The following is a 21,548-nucleotide window of genomic DNA, read 5'->3' as shown; positions in this document are numbered from 1 at the left end:
CTAAGCATCTTCCGCATACAAATTGAAAAGGGGAAAAAGATTGTACGAGACACGTGTCCATACCAGAATCGCGAAACGTGAGAGATGAGCAGCCAAAATGTGCTACATAGCGCAGCGTGGTGCTTTAATATGCCGCTTTGCGTCGACCATCTGCTTTCGACCTTTGGTGCGCGCGTCGACAACACGCTTCCACACGGCAGTATAAATAAGTTTTGCCTTTTTCTCGGGTATGTGCGGATGGCTCTCCACGATGCGACGGATGAATTCCGCCTCTGGAATGTGCACGAGAGTCCGCCCGTCACCCTCCGGTAAAATGTACTCCGGCTCAGTGATGTTTCCATGCGACACTTTTACAAGAAAGTCGAGGGCCTGCTCGCGCGTGTAGTTGTTTGGGTCGTTCGGATCGGGTGCGAGGACTTTGGATGGTGGCGTCACAGCAAGCATCGATGCGTACCGCAGTGTGTTAATAGTATGCCGTGAATCTCGAAGCAGTGGCGAGACACAGGCGATCATAACTGTCTTCGTTGGGCGACGCACGGCGATCTCAAAGCAGTCGCGCAAAAGAAGCGTAAGTGGCGAGCGCCTATACGGGATGTGCAGGTGCTGCGTACTCGAAGACGCAAGAGCGCGGGACCGAATGCAATCCTTAAGAGTCATGAGGGAGGTGTTGATGAATTTGGTCTCTGCTTGGCGAGTTTTGTCATGAGTTGCGCTGTCGGCGGTGTTTTCACTACCAGCAAGATCCACGATGAATAAATCGCCAGGCTTCGCCCACTTCGTCTCCTTCGAAACAATGGAGATTCGAGCGATCATGTGAGAACGCGAAGACGTTTCGTTCCTCTCTGTTGACCGCGTTGTTCGCTGTGAGGCAGCTTCCTCAAAAGCGGCGAGAAGCATTTCGGCACTCGAGCACTCAAAGGCCTCTGTCCCCAGGAGCTTAAGCTCACCTGAGACATCCTCCACAACCTGAACATCCGTGCCAGTGAGCAGGTCGATGTTCTTGAGTGCTTGTATTTCAAGAACAGTGAGAAGGATATCATGAGTGGCGAAAGCAGGCGCGAGATCCAGGGCGACAAGGCGAAAAATACCAGAGGTTGTATAGGTTTTTCCGCTTCCTGTCTGCCCGTAACAGAGCACGCACGTAGATGCGCCGTTAACGGAGAGAGAGACCAATGGGGCGCATGACTCTAGGTAAACTCGCTCTGTATCGTCACGGGCTCCCACGAACACGCCGTCAAGAGTGACAACGCACGGATCAATCGTACACTCGCCAGAAAGTGATATTTTTGGCGTCATCACGACGAGATCTCTGTTTTCATCGACTTTCTGAACAATGCTCTGATTGTTTGGATCTTCCATATCATGTGCGACGATCGGGCGAGCGCGCACAAAAATGCGCGAATCCTGATAAGTGAAGAGCTCACCAGGATCCATCGCAGGACGGAGCTTTTGCTCCACTTGGGCTGGAATTTTGGACATGTTCAAGATGTGCTGAAACTCACCCGCCCTCGCCCCGAGCTCGGTCACTAACGGAATGCTGGGCATGGCTTCAGTTTTGTCAAGAGTTTCCTCAGTTAGGTCTAGATAAGGATAGCGGTGCAGCTGAGTAAGTAATGAGATGCAGTGCTTTGGAATCGCTTAACACCCACTGTAAGCAGGACGTTTGCAGAAGAGCGTGTGTGGAGAGAAGGGAAAAACGGAGCAGAGAATAGAGAAAACATCGGTGGTTAGAAACACAGTTTCTGCGTACGACTGGCACTTGCCAATATACAAAAAGTTGTCCATCATGATGCTTGGAGGTGCTTTTACGTTTTTAGGACTGCGTTTAGCCGTTGCGCGAATGAGATCGGCCTTCGGCAGATCATCCCGGTTACACCTAGCTTCGTGCATACAAAAAACGCATTTTTGTGCGCGACACATTTGTGTTGTCGCGTTTCGGTCGGCTGGCGGCGATGCTCTTCCGCGAAGGCGAGGCGCTGGCCCTGGGCTTGGCTGCCTTTCCCTGCGGCCAGCTCTGCTTCGCCTGGGCGGCGTCGCTGAGAGGGGGGGTCCGCCCACGGGGTGGTTCTCGCGTCGCGCAAAAGCCCCTTTTCACGGGTGTCGTGGGGGGGCAGGGAGGTGGCCGCCTTTGAGCTGGGGCCACGCCAGGGGAGGGGGGGGTTTGGGGGGTGATGGTTGGGGGCGGGCGGAGGAGGGGGGGTCGAGGCTTTGGCGCGCGGGCCGAAGGGAAAGGAGAGCATTCGGGGTTGATTTGCGCGTGGCCCCTTTGGTTTCACCTTTCTCCGCGTTCTTCGCTGGCAGGCGGTGCGTGATTTCACCGTGGTACATCGTCTAGGAAAAGCAAACCAGCAAAAAGAAAAAGAAACGATCCGACGTTGGCTTGGTGAAGGGGAAAAGGAAGACGCGCCGCTTTTTTTTACATCAGGCTGTGCCACCTGTGCCCCACGTGCCGCCAAGTTCACATGCAGGACTCGTACGTGGGAACCATGTACTTGATGTTGATGTACGCGTCGGGGCCGCCGTAGCGCTCTAGCAGGTACAGGGTGTCGTTGATGAGACTGCTGAGGTCGTGGCTTTTGCGCTGCCCGTAGTCCATGCGATCGCCCATACTCTTGGTGCGGTTCTTAAACATGTTGAACACCGGCAACAGTTGCCTGTAGTATGGCACAAGCGCTTCGCCAATGTGATCGCTACTCACTACTAGCTTCTGGATCACGTGAAAGACCTTGCGCAGCACGTCGGGGTGACGACTGTTCAGTGCCGTCTTGAGCGGCACGATGAGCTGCGGCACCGTCGGCAGGATCTTGGCGCCGCCGCCCTCAAGGAGGTCCATGCTGCCCTGGTACGCCACAAAGCTGAAGGGCTCCTCCAGCTCGCGCAGGCCATCGAAGAAGATGGGCAGATAGTGGTGGTAGTCCAGCTTTGACACGTCCACCTTCCAGAGAAGCGAGCGCTTCGCGCCGTGCTGAATGGACAGTGGCAAGTCGCTGCGCTCGTAGTGGTGACGAAAGTCTGTTGGTGGCATGCGCTGCTTCGAGTAGGCGCCAGCTTTGCCAGGGCCGGCCGGGTCGCCGAAGCGCCCGTTGCTTAGGGACGTGTCCGCACCGCCGGTGCCTTTGAAGGTGCTCACCGTCATCCCGCCCGTGCCTGTGTGGCCGATGAGAATGTCAGCTTGCGCTGCCTTCGGCGCAGCCGCAGCGGCCGGTTGCCCGGCGGCGGCTTTGTTCTTGGCCATCAAAACGCTGACGCTGGTACTCACAGTTGCCTTTGCCGCATCGCGCCCCCGCGGGTTCCATTTTTTCGGGAACGGCCCAAACGGACCGTCGCTCAACGGCGGCAGTACATTACGATCCTTTCGGAGCTTCTCCCGCTCCGACTGCGAAAACGTCTTGCAGAGGGGCATGGGTCGGACACTACTTTGTACGTATGCTTAGATGTGCGTGTGTGCTTCGCGCTCTTGATGGACGCGTTGCTTTGACTTTCACCGCTAACGAAAAACAGTTGCGCTGCGTCGTTCGAGCTCTACGCTAAAATGAGCCGTCGCACCTGGCCGCACAACCCCCCCACCACACACACACACACACGCATACATAGCCGAAGCTCCACAACAAGAGAGGAAGAGAGAAGGTACGTGAGTAGCGCACAGTCAACGAAAAGCTTCCTGCGCGTGTGTGTAGCTCCGTCGCACATACAGCGTGAAAGACTGCTCTTACACACAGCACACTATGTACATTTTCGCTGTGGGCCGAGGACCAAAGCCACTGGATCCACGAAGTACAGCAGCGCTAGAGCGCAGTGGTTAGCGAGTAAACGGCAGGAGGGATGAAGAAGTTTTCCACATCCCCGTGCGTCAACGTGCCCATTCTCTGCCATACACGAGCCAAACTCCACTCCGCGTCACCGCCGGCCGGCCACAGGCCTCACCGAGTCCTGCGACGCAGCGCGGCACACACGCTTTGCGGCAACGCGCCGACTCAGCCATCCGAGAGCACGGCCCCCCTGCCTCAAGCTCCACCGACCTCCTCCCGCCCCCCCCCGCTGCCTCGCAGGCCGCCTCACAGCCGCTCCCATCATGCCGGCCGCCACCTGCGGCATCCCTCCTCGGAGAGGGAGGGGGTGGCGCTCAGGCTCCCCACACCAGCAGGCGGTGGTGAGGGCCGGGTGACGGATGCGCTGGAGCCGCGCAGACGCGTCGGCACTGCCGCAGGCCGCTCCGACGCAACGCCATCCAGGACCTGACACACCGCCGACATCCGTCGCGATGCAGCGCACTGGCTTCCCTACGTCGTGGGCACGTGGACCCTGCCAGCACCAGAGGAAGTGCAGCGCTGCATTGGCAGGGGATGGAGGAGGGGCTGCTTGGCTTCTTCCCATGCACCCGAAGGGCTGGGGCACTGAGCTCTGTTACACCACCGCACTGAGGTGTGTTCCCTCCCTCCCGTCATCAAAGGGTGAGAGAGAGTGATTGCAGGAGTGGTTGTCGGGCGGACACAAACGAAAAAAGATGTGCCGCCAGCGCTTTCTTTCCAACTGCACAAACGGTCGTCCCTTACTCTACGCTGCGTGACCACAGAATAGGAACGTTGCCACGCACGCCAACACGTCCGAGCTGCTGTCGAATGCTCGCCAGCGCATCGCGCAGTTGACGGTTGTCCTCCTCACGCCAGTTGACCTGCATAACCATCGTGCGCATCTGCTCGTTTTGCTGGTGCCATCGCGCCAACTCCGCGTGCTGCTGTTTGACTCGCTCGTTCATGGCGGCGAGCGCGCGCGTCACGTTATGGATGAGCGACATATCTGCGTCTTCGAATGCGTTCCTGGAGGAGCCCACCTCCCATACAGATGACATTCTCGCCTCAAGTTTTGCATGCACGGCGGAAAAAAAATGTTTTCGATGGGGGACTTCAGCTGGCGCCTGCGCCACTGCATTTCTCAAGGCATTCAGCTTTGCCTCCAGGTGCACGAGGCGCTGCTCCACCGCCGCCCCGCCCGTTCCTTGCGCGTCGAGGTGAACTTCCAGCCTTTGTGCACTCAGCAGACCACAAAAGGCCAGGGTGCCGGTTCCGGCAGGTGCCAGAATGTACCGCGCGGCGCTCGTTTCACGCTCGCCGAGTTGGCCTGAGGCCCCCGCGAACGCTCCAGAGGATTCCTCCCGTGTGTGTCGAATGATGAAGCTCTCGAACGCCTGCAGGCGCTCAGTCACGAGATCAAGCGTCCAGGATTGGGAGGGGCTACACTAGGGCGCTGGTGCAGCCGGGCTTTGCAGTTGCGGCTGCCGTTGGGCATCTTGGGGCGCCTGCAGCGCCTCCTGCACGGCAGTGCTGAGAGGCCTGACCGCTGCGCTCACCTCTTCAGACTGCGACGAGGACATTACATGAGCTACTTTAGTGCTATTGCATGCCGGTGGCTGGCAGCGCGTGTTGCAGGGCGGCAAGGACAGTATGAGAGTAAGGTGAGTGAGAGGAGTCCTCGGTACACATACCCATAAACGAGAGCAAACAAAGAGAGGATCAGAAAAGGGAGTAGCAAGCCGAATCTATCCCCGAACGCACCGTGGAAGTGACGGTGCCAACCGCTGCAGTTGTGTGTGCTTCACCCTTCACTCGTCCCTTCCGCGACAGGTGGCACGGGCGGGGCTGTCCACGAAGAGGTAAAGCTGATAAAAAAGGGGGCACGAGGGTCGAGTGTACGCTTCCCACACCGCGGGAGAGTCACAAGGCGACGGTTCTCTTTTCCTCTCGGCGCGCGTCGCTCGATTTGGATCACCACATGTCTCTTTTGTTTTTTCGTCGTCTTGCTTTGGAGTTCCGTTGCGTTCCGGTACTTGGCAAGCCGACATCCAAATCTCCGCTACGGCGAACAAAAGAGAAGTGGGGGATGGGGCCATCATGGCAGCTCCCAGACAAAGAGGCAGGAGTGAGGTCGGGGTGAGAGGTGGGGATGAGGGGGGCGCGCACGTGTGGTGTGTGTGTGTGCTCTAACCAATACATATATATATATGTGAAAAAGGAGAGAACAAGAACAGGACGTGGTCGAAGGAGGAGGAGGGGGGGGGAACGACACACCGGCGAAGTGAAAGAGAAAGGCATCAGCACGGCGCCAAAACAAAAGACGAGCGGACACACCCACCTACCCGTGTGCGCAAATCAGCAAAGAGATCTAAAGAAAGGAATGAGACGTGAAGAGAGGTGCACTGAGCACGGACGACTGCACCCACCCACCCACACCCACAGAAATAAATACGAGGAGGACATAATACAGCGCTTCTGTGGTGGAGAAACAAGGGAGAGGAACAATAGCATGGGACCGAGGGTCGGCACTAGGGAAGTGCACCACTGTACACACCATCACCTAGAGCGACACGATAAATCAAAGTGCAGGGAGATACATCGCTGAGCAGCAGTCATCCAACTCCATCCAAAAGGAAGCAACCAAGCGCACGTGAAGTCAGAAAAAAAAAACGTCTCACAAATGTACACCAATGGAGGAGGCAAAAAAAAGAAGAAGCAGACGAGCGGCAGCGGCACAGCGACTGCCTGCTGGTGGCGGTATCGGTACTGCTACGTGCTCTTCCGCTAGAAGGTACCCCCTGCCCAGGACAACCAGTCGGACACGTCTATTGAGTGCGCGGCGGCGGCGGCATGTCTGGCAGGACTGCCCTAGCCTCCTCTCCGACGCCATCGCAGCGCTCCGCTAGCGCAAAGACGACCGGGCAGCAATTATGCAACTTCTGTGTTATGCGCTGATGCTGACTCATGCCGAGCGGATCGTTGTAGCCTGTGCTCTGCGACGCGCGCGCCCGCCGCTGTGCCTCCTCCATCCTTGCGCGGAACTTCGTGGAAATGCTGCGAAGCGTGCGCAGTCCTAACAAGATCAGCGGCTCGTAGTCCGTCTTGAGAGCGATCTCGACGAGGTCCAAAAAAGTAGCGATGGACTCTGTGAGCAACTTCTCCTTCATGCGAGGCTGCTGCAGCACGGTTAGAAGATCGAAGAGCGGGCCAAACTCCTGCCCCTCGTCGTAGAGCCGCCTCACATGCGCCATTGCCTCAGGCTGGTTCTGCATCCAGAGCGTGCGCACGGTGCGCAGAGTGTTGAGCCGCCTCTGCAGCGTGGTAGAGGCAGTGCCGTGCTCGTGACGCAGCTGCTGTACCATCTGTAGCTCTGAATCGCCTGCACTCGACGGCGGGGCGGATCTCGGTGGGAAAGATGGTCCACCGCTACTGAATGCTGGCCGTGGCAGGGTCGAAGCCGTCGGTGCCGACGTCTCCGCGCGCAACTCCTTTTCCGCCATGTCATTTTCCGTTGTTTTCGCCGGTGAGTCCATTGGGCTGAGCCGAGACCCATTTGCAGGTTTCTTTCGCGCATCCGCGAAGATCGAACTGTTGCTGTTCAGCGTCGCCACCGGGACTCGCTGGGAGGGCGAGGCAGGTACTAGAGCAGATGCGGGTGGCGCCGCTGCCGCGCGAGGCGCCTCTTCGCCGGGACGGCGGATGTCGCGCAAGGACAACTTGCACTTCATTGCCGTCGCTCCGGCCGTTTCCACGAACCAGGCTTCGTCCGTGGCGCTTGCGTAGGCTACGTCACCCATCATAATCCACGGCGCCTCCAGCGACACTGCCGTGCGGTCACTAAGGTTCGACGTATCGAAGATACGCAGGTTGTGATCCGATGTAGCGAGGAGGCGCGTGCCGCTGAAGTGGACGGCATCGATGGGTGTGTGCTGGCTGCTGCTGTGGAACCGCGTCTCGAAGGAGTCTAGATCCCACACCGACACCGTACCGTCACCGCTGCCCACCACTAAATAGTACAAGTCCGGGTGGAAGTGGAGACTCGTGATGGCGCCGGTGTGCAGTTCGAACTTGTGGACAATCTTACCAGCGACGAGGTCGTAGAGTCGCACAATACCGCGCGCACACCCGGTGGCCACCCACCGGCCGTTCGGCGAGAATTGCACGGCACATAATGGAGCGGTGGCATCCTTGTAGGACTGCCGGCCAGACGACTTTCGCACATCCCAGATGCGCAGTATCCTATCCGTTGAAACGGTCGCAAAGAACTGCCCGCTGCGGAAGACATCGATGTCGGTCACGGTGGAGGCGTGGCCGCGCGTGAAGACACGCACCACCTCCTCAGAGCCGATGTCCCACATTTGCAGCTTGCCGGCGTCGCTTCCGCCCACCACGGACGTCTGGTCCGGGTCAAAGCCGAGGGCTGTGATAGGCTCCGATAGACCCTGCAGCCAGGCAGTCCGCGTATATCCCATGAATGGGTAGACGTGGATAGAGGCGTCGCGGCCGCCGAAACCCACAAGGGGTTTGGAACGACTGGCGCTAATGCGCGAGTACAGGGCGTCGCATGGCAGCCGGTGCTCGGAAACAGAGAACATGATACGGTACAACTGCTGATGAACGCTTCACGAAAAAGACACAGGCACACATGAAAGTAGACATGCACACGGGGGCAACAAACGGCGGCGCAGCTCAAACCCCAAACATCACATGCCTTCACCTTTCAGAGAAACCCAAGTAATGAGCACCCTGCCGTAACCAAATCTATCTCGTCCGAGCGAGAGAGTGTTAGGGTGGACGATTTTGCGCACGTGAGATTGCCAAGGAAACACGTGTGGGTGTAGAGTGACACTTTCGAAAGCCCCTCTAGGTAGGTAGGAGACTTGGGAGGGAGGGAGTAGGGGGGGGGGGTAAGTGGGTGGAGGGGGCGAAGGGAGAGCGGCGCGTGTGTGCGTACGTTTGTGTGCAGAGTAAAAAAACGCGATGGAACTGTGGTTTCCCCCCACAAATGCAGAGGAGACAGTGGAAGGGAGGAGATCCAAGGCGAAAACACAAAAAGACAGCCGTAGAGAGAGCGAGAGGATGCGGAGAGGGGCGAGGGAGTAAAAACAAAGAAGTTTGTGGCAGCATTATATATGTATGTGCACGCGCCCAGCGAGTCTGTTGTCTAAGACACCACTCACACTCAGGAAGGGAGAGGGAGTGAGATACACCGCACAGCAGAGTATGTGCACCTACAGGCAGCTTACCCCCCCCCCAGCCCTATTTGCTCTATGAGTAGCACCACGTGTGCCGACCCCAACCTCGCCGCTCACAGTGAAGCTGAGGGAGGAGGAGGGTCGAGCCATCCCGTTTTTTCTCTTTTGTGCATTTTGTGTAAGTTTGGAACGATTCAAGACACTCGTTGCCGACACGCAGCCGTCGCTGTGGACGAGAAAGACGCTAAACGGTGCCAAAGTAAGGGGGCGCGTGTGCGCTGGGTGGAAGGCTACGTCGCCTTGAAGTAAACCTCACCAAAGTCCTTCGCTTCGCGCCGCTGGTACTGCGCCGCCTCCTCGGGGGTGTCGCCGCTGTGTAGAAGATCAAAGCACACCGCGCAGTAAAAGGCCGGACTCTCAGGTGAAAGTGGGTCCTCGTAGAGCGCGATCGTGGCCGGAAACAATCGACAGAGCAGACACCGCCTTGCCTGGTCTCGTACTTTGGCCACACGGTGCGGGAACTCATGTCGCTCCTTGCGCGGGTAGCCGCTTAGGCTTCGGGCATGCGACAGGAAGAAGTAGTGGTCGCATCCGCCGCAGTGCCGCAGCAGGCACGACTCACCCATCTTGATGTTGAGGTCCTTGAACGCGGTCTCTGCTGCGCTCTTCACGGGGCACCGAGAAAAGCCCTGGTGCTCGGGAGCGTGAAAGCTCGACGCGTCCTGCAAAGGATCGTTCCCCCGGATAACCTCGCTGAGGTCGACAAAGTCCGCTTGTGCTCGATGCCGGTCGTCGATGTAGAAGACGCCGTGGATGAAGAAGAAGGCATTTCGGGAGGTGGTGAGCGGGTCTCGTGTTGCCGGGCAGTCGATCGCGTCCAGCAGCGCCACGAGCGGCTGGCAGGAGAGCACCGCCCAAACCTCCCGCGGTTCCTTCGAGCGCACTCCATGAACCGCGAACTCCCACCGATGCGTGTGCAGGACGCAGTAGTCTTCGCCCTCGTCGCGCTTCGTGTGAAGGGAAGCCGGGGTGAGGTCGTTAGAGCTCAACGATGCCGGGGCGACTCTTCCACAAGCTTCATTTTCCTTCTTGAAACTCTCGAGCCCCGCGACGGCTCGCTGGAACGACTCCTCAATGGCGCGCTCGGCTGCCTTGATCGCCCCGACTTCCACCAGAAGCGGCAGCTTTGACTCTCTGCTCCCCAACCGCTGAAGACCCGCGTCGACCTTGGGCAGTTGCCGAATCGCCTCCTCGTGCACCTTGGCCAACACCGCCTCCGTCTGCGAGCACACCTTACGTGGAGGAAGGCACTCCAAACTGTGAGAGCCATATTCGCCCTCCCACGAGCTCACGAGAGAGTCGAGGAGCGCCTCACAGTCCTGCAGCTGCGCCTCGGCACTACCCAGGTGCAGCGCCATTCCGTAGGGACTGCCCTGATAGTCCAAGACCACAGGCAACCTCACCTTCGTGCCGGGCTCGAGAACCGCATCGGCGGGCATGCTCGCCAGCGGGTCCTCATTTACGGCGCGCAGTTCTTCTATAGGAATGCCGACCACCTCGTGCGCTATCCGGCGCAGGGTCATCGGTTCAGCCGGCGAGGATCCATTGCTACCATGATGGCCGGGGCCGCCTGGCACGAGGAAGGTGAACGGGTCAACACGGAAGGAGCGGCCAGGCGATACGTTTGCGTGCATCGCTGCGACGGAGATAACAGGGGGAGGGGAGGGAGAAAGCGCAAGAAGTATTTTATGTGGTGAACAGGTGCACCGTAAGCGCCTTCCTTGTCCTGATTCCAGCTGACCGGTGACGGCGCTGAAGGAACAGGTGAAAGAGAGCAACAGGAGGTTGAGGGGGGAGAGTTAGGAGAGGGTTCGCAGAGGTTCGGAGACGGAGAGAGGACAGATACTCTTAGACATGCCTTCTGCCGTTCACTTGGGTATACCATTTTTTTTCTCTGCTGTTGTTGCGAGTGCGTATCAAAATAGCCCGGCAAGTGAACACCGTTATTGTCCACTGCAAGGGAGAGGACGGGGTAAGAGAGGCGACGCCACCGCCTTGCGCTGCCCGAATTCCCACTTCCTTTCCATAAAGGCGATCCATGATCGAGCGTGTGCATCAGCCCTTACGAACACTAACAAAATCCGCAAGTGACTTGTGCCGGCCCATGACGAGGACATGGATGCGTGAGTGGGGCGTTGGTCAACCCGGGTGATTCCGCCTTCTTCTGATCGGGGCTGCGAGAACGAGAGAGTAGTGGAAACAAAGTAGATGGCAAGAACGAAGACACAGAAATGTACAAGAGGAAAATGAGCCGTAAAACGACAGCAACCACAACGCCAGACTTCGGGTCAGGCTCCATGGAGGTCTAGATATACGCGTGCATACGCGCATTTGCTGCCCGTGGAGTAGACGCGCGGCTGGTGAGTGGGGAAAATGCCGGGAGAACGAAAACGAAAAAAAAAACTGCAAACAAAAAGGATCTGACCAGGAACCACAGGCGCACACGCTGTCCTCTCTGACTGCATGGCTGTGTGCTTCATCTGAGTTTTCGACAATGAAGACGCAAGACTCCAACAACAGCGCTGAGAGCATACACCCACACCTCTGCTTTTCTCTAGCAAGCATCTCCCGCACACCAGTGTACAATACAGGGGGGGGGCGCGAAGCAACGCAGACGGGTTGCACATTCAGCAGCCGTAGCAACACAGCGCTTCTGCGACCGCACATGCCTCTCCTACCCACCGAGCATGTGAGTGGAGAGCCGGTGACAACGCGTCTTTCCTTCAGACCCCCTTCCCTTTGCGTTGTTTTCTCTCTTGCCCGTGTAAGTGTCTATGTGTGTATGTGTGTGTGTCCAAACAACCAAGAAAGGGCCCAAAGAGGCGACTAGGGGGCACACAACCACACACACGCATCTGTGTGTCCATCTACCAACTACATCGAAAAGAACAGCTCCGTCGGCAGCAAGGACAAGACACGTCGACCACGGGGGGGGGCGGGGAACAACACAGAAGAACAGCACCAGAGAAACGAAACCAAAACGAAACGATCCGGCAGCAATCAGCATCGACACACACACACACACACACACATACACATGAGAGAGAGAGGAGGCAGCAGACACGATAAGCGCAGCACGGCGTCTCGGTGCGCGCATTACGGAGTGGACTTTCTCCCGTGTGCGTGGCAATGTAACAAGCGTCCGTCGCTGCGCGCGAGTGAAGGTGAGGAGGAGAGTGGTGCCGCCTTTCAGCACGGTGAAACAGCAGCAGATGCGCTTGAGTATCAGCGAATCAACACAAACGGTTCGCAACGCGCCTTGAGAGGGTGATAGGCAGGAGAAACTACTGCCGCCAACGGGGAGGGGAGGGCGAAAGAAAGCAAAAGTCACCGACAGTAGAAGCTAAAAGAAGAAGCATTCACACTTGGCCGTCTCTTCCTTTTACAGCAGCCCTACCCTTGCGTTCTGTGGCTCTATGCTTTGCAGGTAGTGGTCAATGAGCTGATGGCGGAAGCCTTTGTTGTCCAAGATGCGCATGCGACCATTGGCACGGAACACACGAACCGCTTCCACCGGATTCAGCGAGAGACGGTCCATGAGGAACGCCGCGCACAGCACGACACTGCGATTCACGCCGGCGATACAGTGCACGAAGGCCTTCTCTCCATTTTCTAGAATGGTGGACATCAGTCCAGCGAACGCGTCGTAGTCGCGGTGGAGAATCAAGTACTCCTCCGAGTCATATGACTCGAAGTAGTGCAGGTGAAAGCTCTCAGCCACTTCTGGGGCTGTGCGAATGTCCTGCGCGCAGCAGTTGACAATGTGGCGGATGCCCAGCGCGTACAGCTGCGGCACCGTCTGCGAATCTGGAAAGCCGCCAACGTAGAGGGCGTTGTCGATGAGCGTTGTAAGGGACGGCAGCTGGTCGGCTGCCCAGCGTGTGTTCACGCTGTCAAGCTCGGTATCCAGGCTGGTTCGCCAGGCCTGGCACACCGGCGATATCTGCGGCGTGTAGAGGAGGTGCCCCATCATGTTGGGAGTGGCCACGGCGTAGTTTGTGCGCTGCACTTCCGGTGTCTGCAGATGTGCCATGCTCGCATGGGCTGCTGGTGCTGCTGCGGGGGCGGCGCTGGGCTGCCCCGACGTGGTCGGGGGCCGCCAGGGTGTGCTTGTGATGCCGTCGCTGGCAGTCGCTTCCACTGGCCAGCCCTGAAAGGCGGTTCGGCCGAAGCAGTTGTCGCCGGGGAGGTTGATCGGGATAGGCTGAAAGGCGCGTCGCGGAGAGCGTGGCAGGCGAATGGGCGAGGGAAGCTCCACGTTGGTGTCGAGTGGGTCGCTCGGCCGAGTCTCCTCAGATGCGTGCGATTGGGAGAGACGCGGAAAGCTGTCGGACGGTCGCAAGGTCACACTCGCCTCCAGCGCCGTGTTCTCCACCTCGTGATCGTCTTCCTCGTTCACGAACAGCTGATGCCGGCAGGAGGCTAAAAAGAGATCATCACCGCCGCCAATCGACGGCGGGGTGCAGCACCGTGTATCCATACGATGCGTCGGTGTGCTTCTGGCCGAGGGTGCGTGCGCGTATGCGTGTCGCGTCCCCGAAGCGCGGTTGGCCCCAACTGCTCAACGACAGCAACAACAAAAATGAAAAGCAAGCAATGTTGCGGAAACACAAGAGGAGGAGGACGGCAACGGTTTCCGTGCCGCTTGTGAGGTTGAGGAGGGGCGGCGAACCAACAGGAGGGGGTGAGAGACTAAAAGGAAGGAGAGGGTGACGTAAAGGGGGGGGGTCTATGCGGGCAGCTACTGCTACCAAGAGCTACTCTATCTGTGAAAAATGAAGTGCAACAGCAACAGCACAGAGTGAAGAAGAAATCCCCCAAAGGGAGAAGAGACACGAAGGGAGGAAGCAATGCTGGGGTGGAAAACGGACACCGATAGGGACACACACACACGCACGATGCCCAAGGGAGACACGCGGCTCTGCTGCAGATTACACAGAGAGCAAGCGAGATCCCCTTCGAAGGACGACCCGAACGATGCAGTGAGGGAGAAAGGTGAGGCGTCTGGGGAGCAGACAAAAGGGAGGGAAAGAAGTGATGAACGAAAAAAAAAATAGTGTACACACAGACACCTTTCACACGAGTCGTGTGACGCTACGCGTGCCCTTTATCTGCCGTGTCTTTCCTGGCGGCCCTTTTCGATGATAAGGGATGAGACGAGGGCAGAGAGAGGAAAACAGAGCAGCGACTGATTCCAAGGCAGATGCGAGCAGGGGGAAGAAAGGGGGAGCAGGCAGCGATGACGAGGGTACCGGTGGTCGCACAGGAGCCTCAAAGAAATAATAAGAAAACAGTCCACACACCTCGTATGACCGGTGGTTGCTCGTCCGACAGATTACAGACTGATAGAAAGCGACAAAGGCGGAAAAGAAAAGCAGCATTACATCTGCGTTCTGCGTTGCTGCACCGTTCCCACCACTTCACTTATCGCAGGTACACCAAAGCTTCAGCCAGCGAGCGATAGTGCAACTACAGCATGTGAGTCGAATGCAGTGAGCGAGACAGGGAGGGGGGGCGAACGCAGCGAAAGAAAACAACCTTTCCTGCGCGTGAGGCGGAGGAGAAGCAACGGCAGCAAGGGCGCAGAGGAGGAGGCCGAAGTACGGTGTATGGAGATGGAAGGAGAGGGAGAGTGTGCGGAGACTATGGGAGCGTGCGGAGAGGAGCGAACGGGGAGGGGGAGCAGGTGTCTAGAGACGGACACTCTAGGAAGTCGACCACAGTTCTGGCATTGTGTAACTGAAGTGGCTGCTCGCTTGGGTGACTTCTGCCATGTAGGCTCTCGTAATACCATGGGTAAATACAACAGCACTGCTTTGATTTGTTGTCAGTGCTCGGCGCAGCACCAAGGAAGGCCAACCTTCCACACACAAGAGAGTCGCGTACGACCAGTGAAACTAAGAAGACGGCACACGATTGCCCTTGTATGTAGCGCCTGACATTATCAGCTTACTCGTCATATCTAAGCTGAACAGGGATGGTGTACACACGCACAAAAAAATGCCGATAAACTCGCAGCATCGGCAGGGGCGAAAAGAAAAGATGAGGTAAAACAGAACAAGGTGAGCGTAAACAAGCAGCGGCCACTACTGTCTCTAGTTGAGCTCATGCAGCATGAAGATGCGCGCGGCACGGCGGTGCTTCGGGCTCAGCTTTCGAATTGCCTTTTCGTTCTTGATGTTCTGAACAACCATGCTCTTCTTTTCGTTTTCGATCTTTCGCTGCTGATTTGCCTTGCGAGCCTCTGCGGCTCGTTTCTGCTCCGTGTTGATCTCATCCTTGAGCTGCTGAGACAAGTTGCGCACGCGCTGAATGCGCTCCTTCTCCTTCATCTTCTTGTCCCACCTCTGCTTGGCGCCGGTCTTAGCCTTGAGAGAGTCCAGCTTGTGCTTTGGCTCCCCTCGTGGCTTTTGAAGGCTGCGCTGCTCTAACTTGGCCATCGCTGTTTTTTTTTTCGTCGGTCGATGAGAGGGGGTCTTTGCATGCGCTCGAGTGTACAAAACTTCTCATGTGTGCATGTGCATCAAGTGTGTGTGTGTGGGGGGGGGGAAGGAGAGGGGGAGAGTGGCGTGAGGGTGACGATCATGACGAAGAAAAAAAAGCGCCGAAGATGAGCGACATCTGCGTCAAGGAAGTAGGTCCAGCGATGCGTGGGGACAGATTCGAAGTAGGGCTGCCGCCTAAACGGAAAAGAAACGCTTAGTTACACATGAATGAGACGACCCGCCGCCGTCGCGGGTGCAGATCCCTCTTTTGTGAAGCCGTGCGATACAGTGCGAGGTACATCACTCCTGTGCTCTCGGAGAGCATCGGCTTCACGGTGCCAGTGGTGCATTCCCAGCCCTCCCTCTGCCTCTCTTTCCCCCGTTACACAACAAGGAGGCTGATAAAAAGGAAACAGGAGTGGCAGGCTGAACTATGATCAGCGGTGCCTCCAGCACCTCTTTCGCCTCCTTCCCTCCGTTATAGCAAACAAGGCGTACCTTCACTGCTACGCATCGGTGATGAAAAGGCCCAAGAGAAATCACACCATGTCATCGGCACAAACACTACACAAAATCCCCAACGTCGGCACATACACACACACATATACACATATAAACTAAACGTCCCAGAGAACTACCGCACATTCGAGAGATCCCTCTGTGCGCCTCGCCTCCTTTTTCTTTGCTTCGTTTTCTTCCACAGCTGCCGCCGCTACTATGCGCATGGGACATATATATATATGTATGTATTCACATCCCCGTGCGTCAACGTGCCCATTCTCTGCCATACACGAGCCAAACTCCACTCCGCGTCACCGCCGGCCGGCCACAGGCCTCACCGAGTCCTGCGACGCAGCGCGGCACACACGCTTTGCGGCAACGCGCCGACTCAGCCATCCGAGAGCACGGCCCCCCTGCCTCAAGCTCCACCGACCTCCTCCCGCCCCCCCCCGCTGCCTCGCAGGCCGCCTCACAGCCGCTCCCATCATGCCGGCCGCCACCTGCGGCATCCCTCCTCGGAGAGGGAGGGGGTGGCGCTCAGGCTCCCCACACCAGCAGGCGGTGGTGAGGGCCGGGTGACGGATGCGCTGGAGCCGCGCAGACGCGTCGGCACTGCCGCAGGCCGCTCCGACGCAACGCCATCCAGGACCTGACACACCGCCGACATCCGTCGCGATGCAGCGCACTGGCTTCCCTACGTCGTGGGCACGTGGACCCTGCCAGCACCAGAGGAAGTGCAGCGCTGCATTGGCAGGGGATGGAGGAGGGGCTGCTTGGCTTCTTCCCATGCACCCGAAGGGCTGGGGCACTGAGCTCTGTTACACCACCGCACTGAGGTGTGTTCCCTCCCTCCCGTCATCGAGGATCTATCATGAGATGCGGGGCAAAAAAAAGGAAGACATGACGATGAGAAACGTACTAGTGCTGGCGCGCACCCCCGCCGCGGGCGGCGCGCTGCTGCTGCTGAATCTGGTTCATGTAGTTTTTGTAGTATCGGTGGTAGACAAGCTGCAACTCGGGCTCTATGGCGTCGATAATGTCCGACACCCGTTGGGGCACCGCGATAAGCTTCATGACGAGTTGCTTGTTGGGCTTCTCGGAGCGCAGGTACACCATGTCGAGCAGATCGTAGAGCTCATCATGCAGATTCAACAGTTTCTTGGCACTTGGCACGTTGCCGCCCATCGCCACCTGAAGCTCCTCCAGCGCACGGTCTACTTGAACCGTGTGCTGCTGGAAGAGATAGCGGGTGGCACGATACGCTGAAAGTGGAATACGATGAAAGTCGTCCGCCTTGGGCTCCTCGCTATTCAGCGGGTTCGCCGCCTCGTACTCGTCCACGATTTTGACGCCGTTCACAGCCATGTACGACTGCAGAGTGCCGACCGCCTTGGCATCGAGACCCAAGTTGCGGAACAACGCCGCGTTCTTCTCGGCCTCGATGCACCGCTGCACGAAATCGGGGAGCGGAGGAAACGCATTCACAATGTCCTCGCGCACGTTCGGTGGCACGATGTTGAGTGCGACGAGGGTCTGCAGAATGGCGCGGCGTGAGTTGCGCCGCGCAACGTACTTGGGATCGATAGGGATGCCGAAGTGCTGCAGGAAGTGCTCGACGCGCTCCTTGTCGAAGCGGATGTGCCAGAGCAGCCGCGGAACTTTCTTGTCGTTTGTGAAGGTGTACCAGATGTAGATGGGCAGACCGATGAGAAGTCCAAGGAGGCCAAACAGCACGAGCCCGTCATGCTCGCGAGAAGTCAGAAAACGCGGGAGCGCCACACCAACAGAGAACTCCTGAACCGTCTGTCTCTCCTCCTCCTCAAATGCTTCACGGTCCACGAGCGCCTTGTAGGCGCGACGCACCTGAACGTACAGCTCACGGGCGCCTTCCGTCTTGTTGTGATCGGGGTGGTACCGCTTGGAGAGGGCACGGTACGTCTTCCGAATCTCAGCGGTGGAGGCCGAGGATGGCAGTCCAAGAATGGCGTGCGGATCGAATGTGAGGGAGGCGTACATGGCGGAGGAAAAGAGTACAAACCAAACTATCGGCAACAGTATGCGAGGGCGGATGACAAACTTAAGAAACTTCGGCATCACGCAACGGAGAAAAAAGACTTTCTCTGCAGTGCACACCTTAGCACCGGCAACGATCGTCAATGGGTCCTGGGCGACGGCGTGCAGCACACGCGGAATGTACGTTGCGGAGTCCCACAGCTCCGTCAATGGGTTTACCATGCTCGCCTGCTCCTTCTTTGTCGACTGATAGTAGAGCACTAACCGGCGTGCCTTCCCGATCATCCATGGTATGTAGAGCACAATGAGAATGACCGACGTCACCGCAAACGCGAACGAGATGAAGCTCTCGTCGCTGCCGCCAATGCCACCCTCTGCCATGGTGCTGCGTGTGCCTGCTCTCGAGGGGAGGGGGGGGGAGGGTGGATAAATAGAGAGGACAGGCTACCACAACGGCTGCCAATGTGCCCTGATATATATATATATATGTCTGCGCTGAGGTCTATCTGCACAGTGCGCAACAGAAGAGACGCACAAACACGCACGACCGCCAGAGGAGAGGGTTGCTTCGCGGTTACCTGTGCGAGGTGGCGACCAAAGCGCACAATGCGATTGGGGTGGGAGCAGCAGGAGTGAAGGAGACCACAGTACCTCGGAGCCGCACGTGTGGGTGCTTGCTTGTCAAGGGCCGTCATGTTACACGCATATTGCAGCAGGTAACGTTGTGGTGGCAGAGTGGCCGACGATGTGCGGGTTTCATTGCGTTGCCCAGAAAGAGGCGGAAAGAGAGTGAGACACAGCAATCGCAGGGCATGCGGCAGCGTCGGATGCGAGCGAGCAGAAAACATGTTTGATGTTGTTTGAAAAGTGAGGACAACACCGTGACGAGACGCCACCGTCGCACAATACAATGAGGGAAGGCGCATAGTGAGAGGCAAAAATGCAGTGGGCGTTGCATACCTAACACTAAACACCGACACACTCACTCGCTCGCATATTTTTCTTTTTGCCACGGCCGCAACACAGATCCTACACCGAGTGAGTTGCACGCACATATTCGCCCCCCCTTTTTTTTGGTTCCTCTGTTAACTCGTTGCCGCCTCTCTGAACCCATATGCGTATGGTGATTGTGTGCCAAGCTCGTGGCAAACACGAAGCCCGGAGAATGGGACAACAAAGGCTATGAATCAACGGAGTGGGAGAGGTGACGATTCGGCAAACTAAAAGAAAAACAAAGGGTAACGAGAGCTCGAGCCGTTTGATATGTGTCTCGCGGACGAGGTTGGAGGTAGAAAAGACACCGCCGCGGTGCAGCAGAGGTAGGCGAGCTGTGGATGTGGATGCGCACATACCTGTTGACGTGTTTATGTTGAAATGGTGCACTGAAAAACCCCACAAAAAGGTGTCCGTGAAGCAACTGCGCCTGCCAGCGCTGCTGGGTGTCGTTCAGCCCACCGCAATGCCACTGCATACAGCATACGCTAGGCCCAGGAGTACGCTCAACACCGCTGCAATGCAGCAACGACAGAAAAAAAGCACGCTGCTGGTGGATGCGTGCATTCGTTGCATCGCGGGCACGGCTTGTGGCGAGCTCGCCCAAGCGTCATCGTGGCCGTGTGTCTCTTTCGCACAGCGCCGATACCGACGTGTACGCCGACGTCAAGAGCCCGCCAGCCGTACCCGAGGGCAGGCTGCAGGCTGCTTGCAGTCCCCCACAAAGAGTGGGGGTATAATGAGGCCCTGATACCACGGTAAGGGCCCCCAACGGAAAAGGTAAAGCAGACCCGATGAGCCTTTCGTTGTCGGATGTCAGTGGTGTGACAAAGGTGTAAGGGAGAGCGCTTCGTGACGCCACTATGCATCGTGATTACCACCCGTACTTCTCGTCTCTCGATCGTCCTATCGCAAAGCCGTCGCCTGGACGCTTAAAAAAAACAAACCGACAGACCACTACTTGGGCAGATGTACCACGTTTTCGAGTGGACAGGAACCCACACAGCCACAGTAGCAGAAAGACTACGGCGTGCCATAGCTCTCTGTGGCGTATGCCGGAAAGGGTCAAGCCAGCTTACTCGCTGATGGGGACAAGGGTATCTCCGTCGCACTTCGTCTGCGAGGGCGAGTACAGTGACGGAGCGCTGACTTCCATCACATCAACTTCATCTCGCCTGGCTATCGTGGAGCCTTATTGGGCGGCGCGCGCGCGCACAGCCGTCGAATGGCAAAAAAAAAGGGGTTGGGGGAAGTGGGGAGGAAAGAACAGAGAAGTGGCAGCGATGTTGCGCACCGGTAGCGTTTTATCGCTGCAGGCGGCCGGGCAGTGCAGTCACCGGCAATACCAGGTGGAGGTTGCGTCACCTGTGCGCCAACAGCATTCTCTCAAGTGGTGGCAACGCGTGCGCCCTTTCGATAACGCTTTTTCTCCGGAGGGGTGTCACAGCGGCTTGCTGATGGTGCCCCGTACAGTCTCTCTGAGTATTTATGTGTATGCGTGCGTGTATGTGGGGAAGGGGGTGAGGGCTCAGCTGATACAAGTTCATCGCCGTAACAACACGGGGAAAGCGTAGAGAAGACACAATCAAAAGGAGACGACGGCTGACGCGAGAAAGAGGTCCTCCGTGGTGCTCAAGTAGAGTCGGTGTCGCTATCCTCCAGTTCTTCGCCTTCACTGGTGTTGCTGTCCTCGCTGCTGCAATCGTTTCTCTGCTCGTCTCCGACTTCGTTTCCATGCACCGGCAGCGCCGACGCTAGAAATGGATGTTGCAGCACCTGAAGCAGCAGCGGGCGAGCGTGAGGGTCACTCTTCACGCACGGCAGCACAAAACTTGCAGCGCTTGGGCCCAACGAGGAGATGAACGGCGACAACAGATCAGAGTTTTCGAGGTCAGCCGTGCACACCGGCTTCGACGACCCCAGGAGCAGTTGGACGAGGAGGACACCCAGTCCCCAAACATCAGCCGCGCCAGCGTAGGGGTCTCCTCGCAGAATCTCCGGTGCGGCGCACTGCCGCGCCTCACTCCCTACCCCTCCATAGGGAACAAGGGCGGTGATGGGCAGTTCGCACTCTGTAACAACGATACGTAGCGCATCACCTGTGTGGTGCCACACTACGCCTCCCTGCAGGTGTCCATGCACCACGCCTACTGCGTGCAGTCGTGACAGGAGCTGAGCAACCGACAAAACACAGAGAGCGGCGTCACGTTCGCCCATCGGCGCGCTATGCCGTTCGTACTCCCACGGCGGCCCCAGCAGCTCTAGGGCCAGCGATTCATCCACCTCCAAACGCAGATAAAGCGGGGTGCACACGACCCGCGTAATTGGGACGATATGTGCCGCCCCGCCATCTCGCCATCGACCGCGCAGGGCCTCAACCCGTGCGCGGATGGCCTCTAGTGAAGAGGGGTAGACATCCGATTTGAGGATGCGCCGTGCCCAGGCGCCTTGCTGGTTGCCGGACGATGAGAGCGGCGGCAAAGACGGCGTGGCCAACATTGCACCAGTTT

At 57.8% G+C, this 21,548-nt stretch overlaps 9 protein-coding genes across 9 annotated transcripts; all 9 read right to left on the bottom strand.

The window, feature by feature from the left end:
- Positions 1-102: 102 nt before the first annotated feature.
- On the bottom strand, positions 103-1,545 carry LINJ_35_4770 (putative MCAK-like kinesin; the record flags this gene model as incomplete). The annotated part of the gene is made up of 1 exon (XM_001469241.1): positions 103-1,545. The coding sequence occupies one exon, from the start codon at positions 1,543-1,545 to the stop codon at positions 103-105; it is 1,443 nt and encodes a 480-aa protein (XP_001469278.1).
- Positions 1,546-2,458: 913 nt separating this feature from the next.
- On the bottom strand, positions 2,459-3,403 carry LINJ_35_4760 (conserved hypothetical protein; the record flags this gene model as incomplete). The annotated part of the gene is made up of 1 exon (XM_001469240.1): positions 2,459-3,403. The coding sequence occupies one exon, from the start codon at positions 3,401-3,403 to the stop codon at positions 2,459-2,461; it is 945 nt and encodes a 314-aa protein (XP_001469277.1).
- Positions 3,404-4,549: 1,146 nt separating this feature from the next.
- LINJ_35_4750 (hypothetical protein, unknown function) lies at positions 4,550-4,849 on the bottom strand (the record flags this gene model as incomplete). The annotated part of the gene is made up of 1 exon (XM_001469239.1): positions 4,550-4,849. The coding sequence occupies one exon, from the start codon at positions 4,847-4,849 to the stop codon at positions 4,550-4,552; it is 300 nt and encodes a 99-aa protein (XP_001469276.1).
- A 1,767-nt stretch (positions 4,850-6,616) lies between these two features.
- LINJ_35_4740 (putative katanin) lies at positions 6,617-8,386 on the bottom strand (the record flags this gene model as incomplete). Its single annotated transcript, XM_001469238.1, has 1 exon — positions 6,617-8,386. One exon carries the CDS (start codon positions 8,384-8,386, stop codon positions 6,617-6,619), a length of 1,770 nt encoding a protein of 589 aa, XP_001469275.1.
- An 890-nt stretch (positions 8,387-9,276) lies between these two features.
- LINJ_35_4730 (putative small nuclear RNA gene activation protein (SNAP) 50) lies at positions 9,277-10,569 on the bottom strand (the record flags this gene model as incomplete). Its single annotated transcript, XM_001469237.1, has 1 exon — positions 9,277-10,569. One exon carries the CDS (start codon positions 10,567-10,569, stop codon positions 9,277-9,279), a length of 1,293 nt encoding a protein of 430 aa, XP_001469274.1.
- Positions 10,570-12,428: 1,859 nt separating this feature from the next.
- LINJ_35_4720 (putative protein phosphatase) lies at positions 12,429-13,526 on the bottom strand (the record flags this gene model as incomplete). Its single annotated transcript, XM_001469236.2, has 1 exon — positions 12,429-13,526. The coding sequence occupies one exon, from the start codon at positions 13,524-13,526 to the stop codon at positions 12,429-12,431; it is 1,098 nt and encodes a 365-aa protein (XP_001469273.2).
- A 1,615-nt stretch (positions 13,527-15,141) lies between these two features.
- LINJ_35_4710 (conserved hypothetical protein) lies at positions 15,142-15,486 on the bottom strand (the record flags this gene model as incomplete). The annotated part of the gene is made up of 1 exon (XM_001469235.1): positions 15,142-15,486. The coding sequence occupies one exon, from the start codon at positions 15,484-15,486 to the stop codon at positions 15,142-15,144; it is 345 nt and encodes a 114-aa protein (XP_001469272.1).
- A 1,464-nt stretch (positions 15,487-16,950) lies between these two features.
- On the bottom strand, positions 16,951-18,426 carry LINJ_35_4700 (conserved hypothetical protein; the record flags this gene model as incomplete). Its single annotated transcript, XM_001469234.1, has 1 exon — positions 16,951-18,426. One exon carries the CDS (start codon positions 18,424-18,426, stop codon positions 16,951-16,953), a length of 1,476 nt encoding a protein of 491 aa, XP_001469271.1.
- Positions 18,427-20,670: 2,244 nt separating this feature from the next.
- LINJ_35_4690 (putative protein kinase) lies at positions 20,671-21,537 on the bottom strand (the record flags this gene model as incomplete). The annotated part of the gene is made up of 1 exon (XM_003392771.1): positions 20,671-21,537. The coding sequence occupies one exon, from the start codon at positions 21,535-21,537 to the stop codon at positions 20,671-20,673; it is 867 nt and encodes a 288-aa protein (XP_003392819.1).
- Positions 21,538-21,548: the final 11 nt, after the last annotated feature.

Source organism: Leishmania infantum, chromosome 35, assembly GCF_000002875.2.
Source record: "Leishmania infantum JPCM5 genome chromosome 35".
In the NCBI taxonomy this organism is placed as follows: domain Eukaryota; phylum Euglenozoa; class Kinetoplastea; order Trypanosomatida; family Trypanosomatidae; genus Leishmania; species Leishmania infantum.
This window is presented reverse-complemented; position numbering and strand designations above follow the sequence as displayed.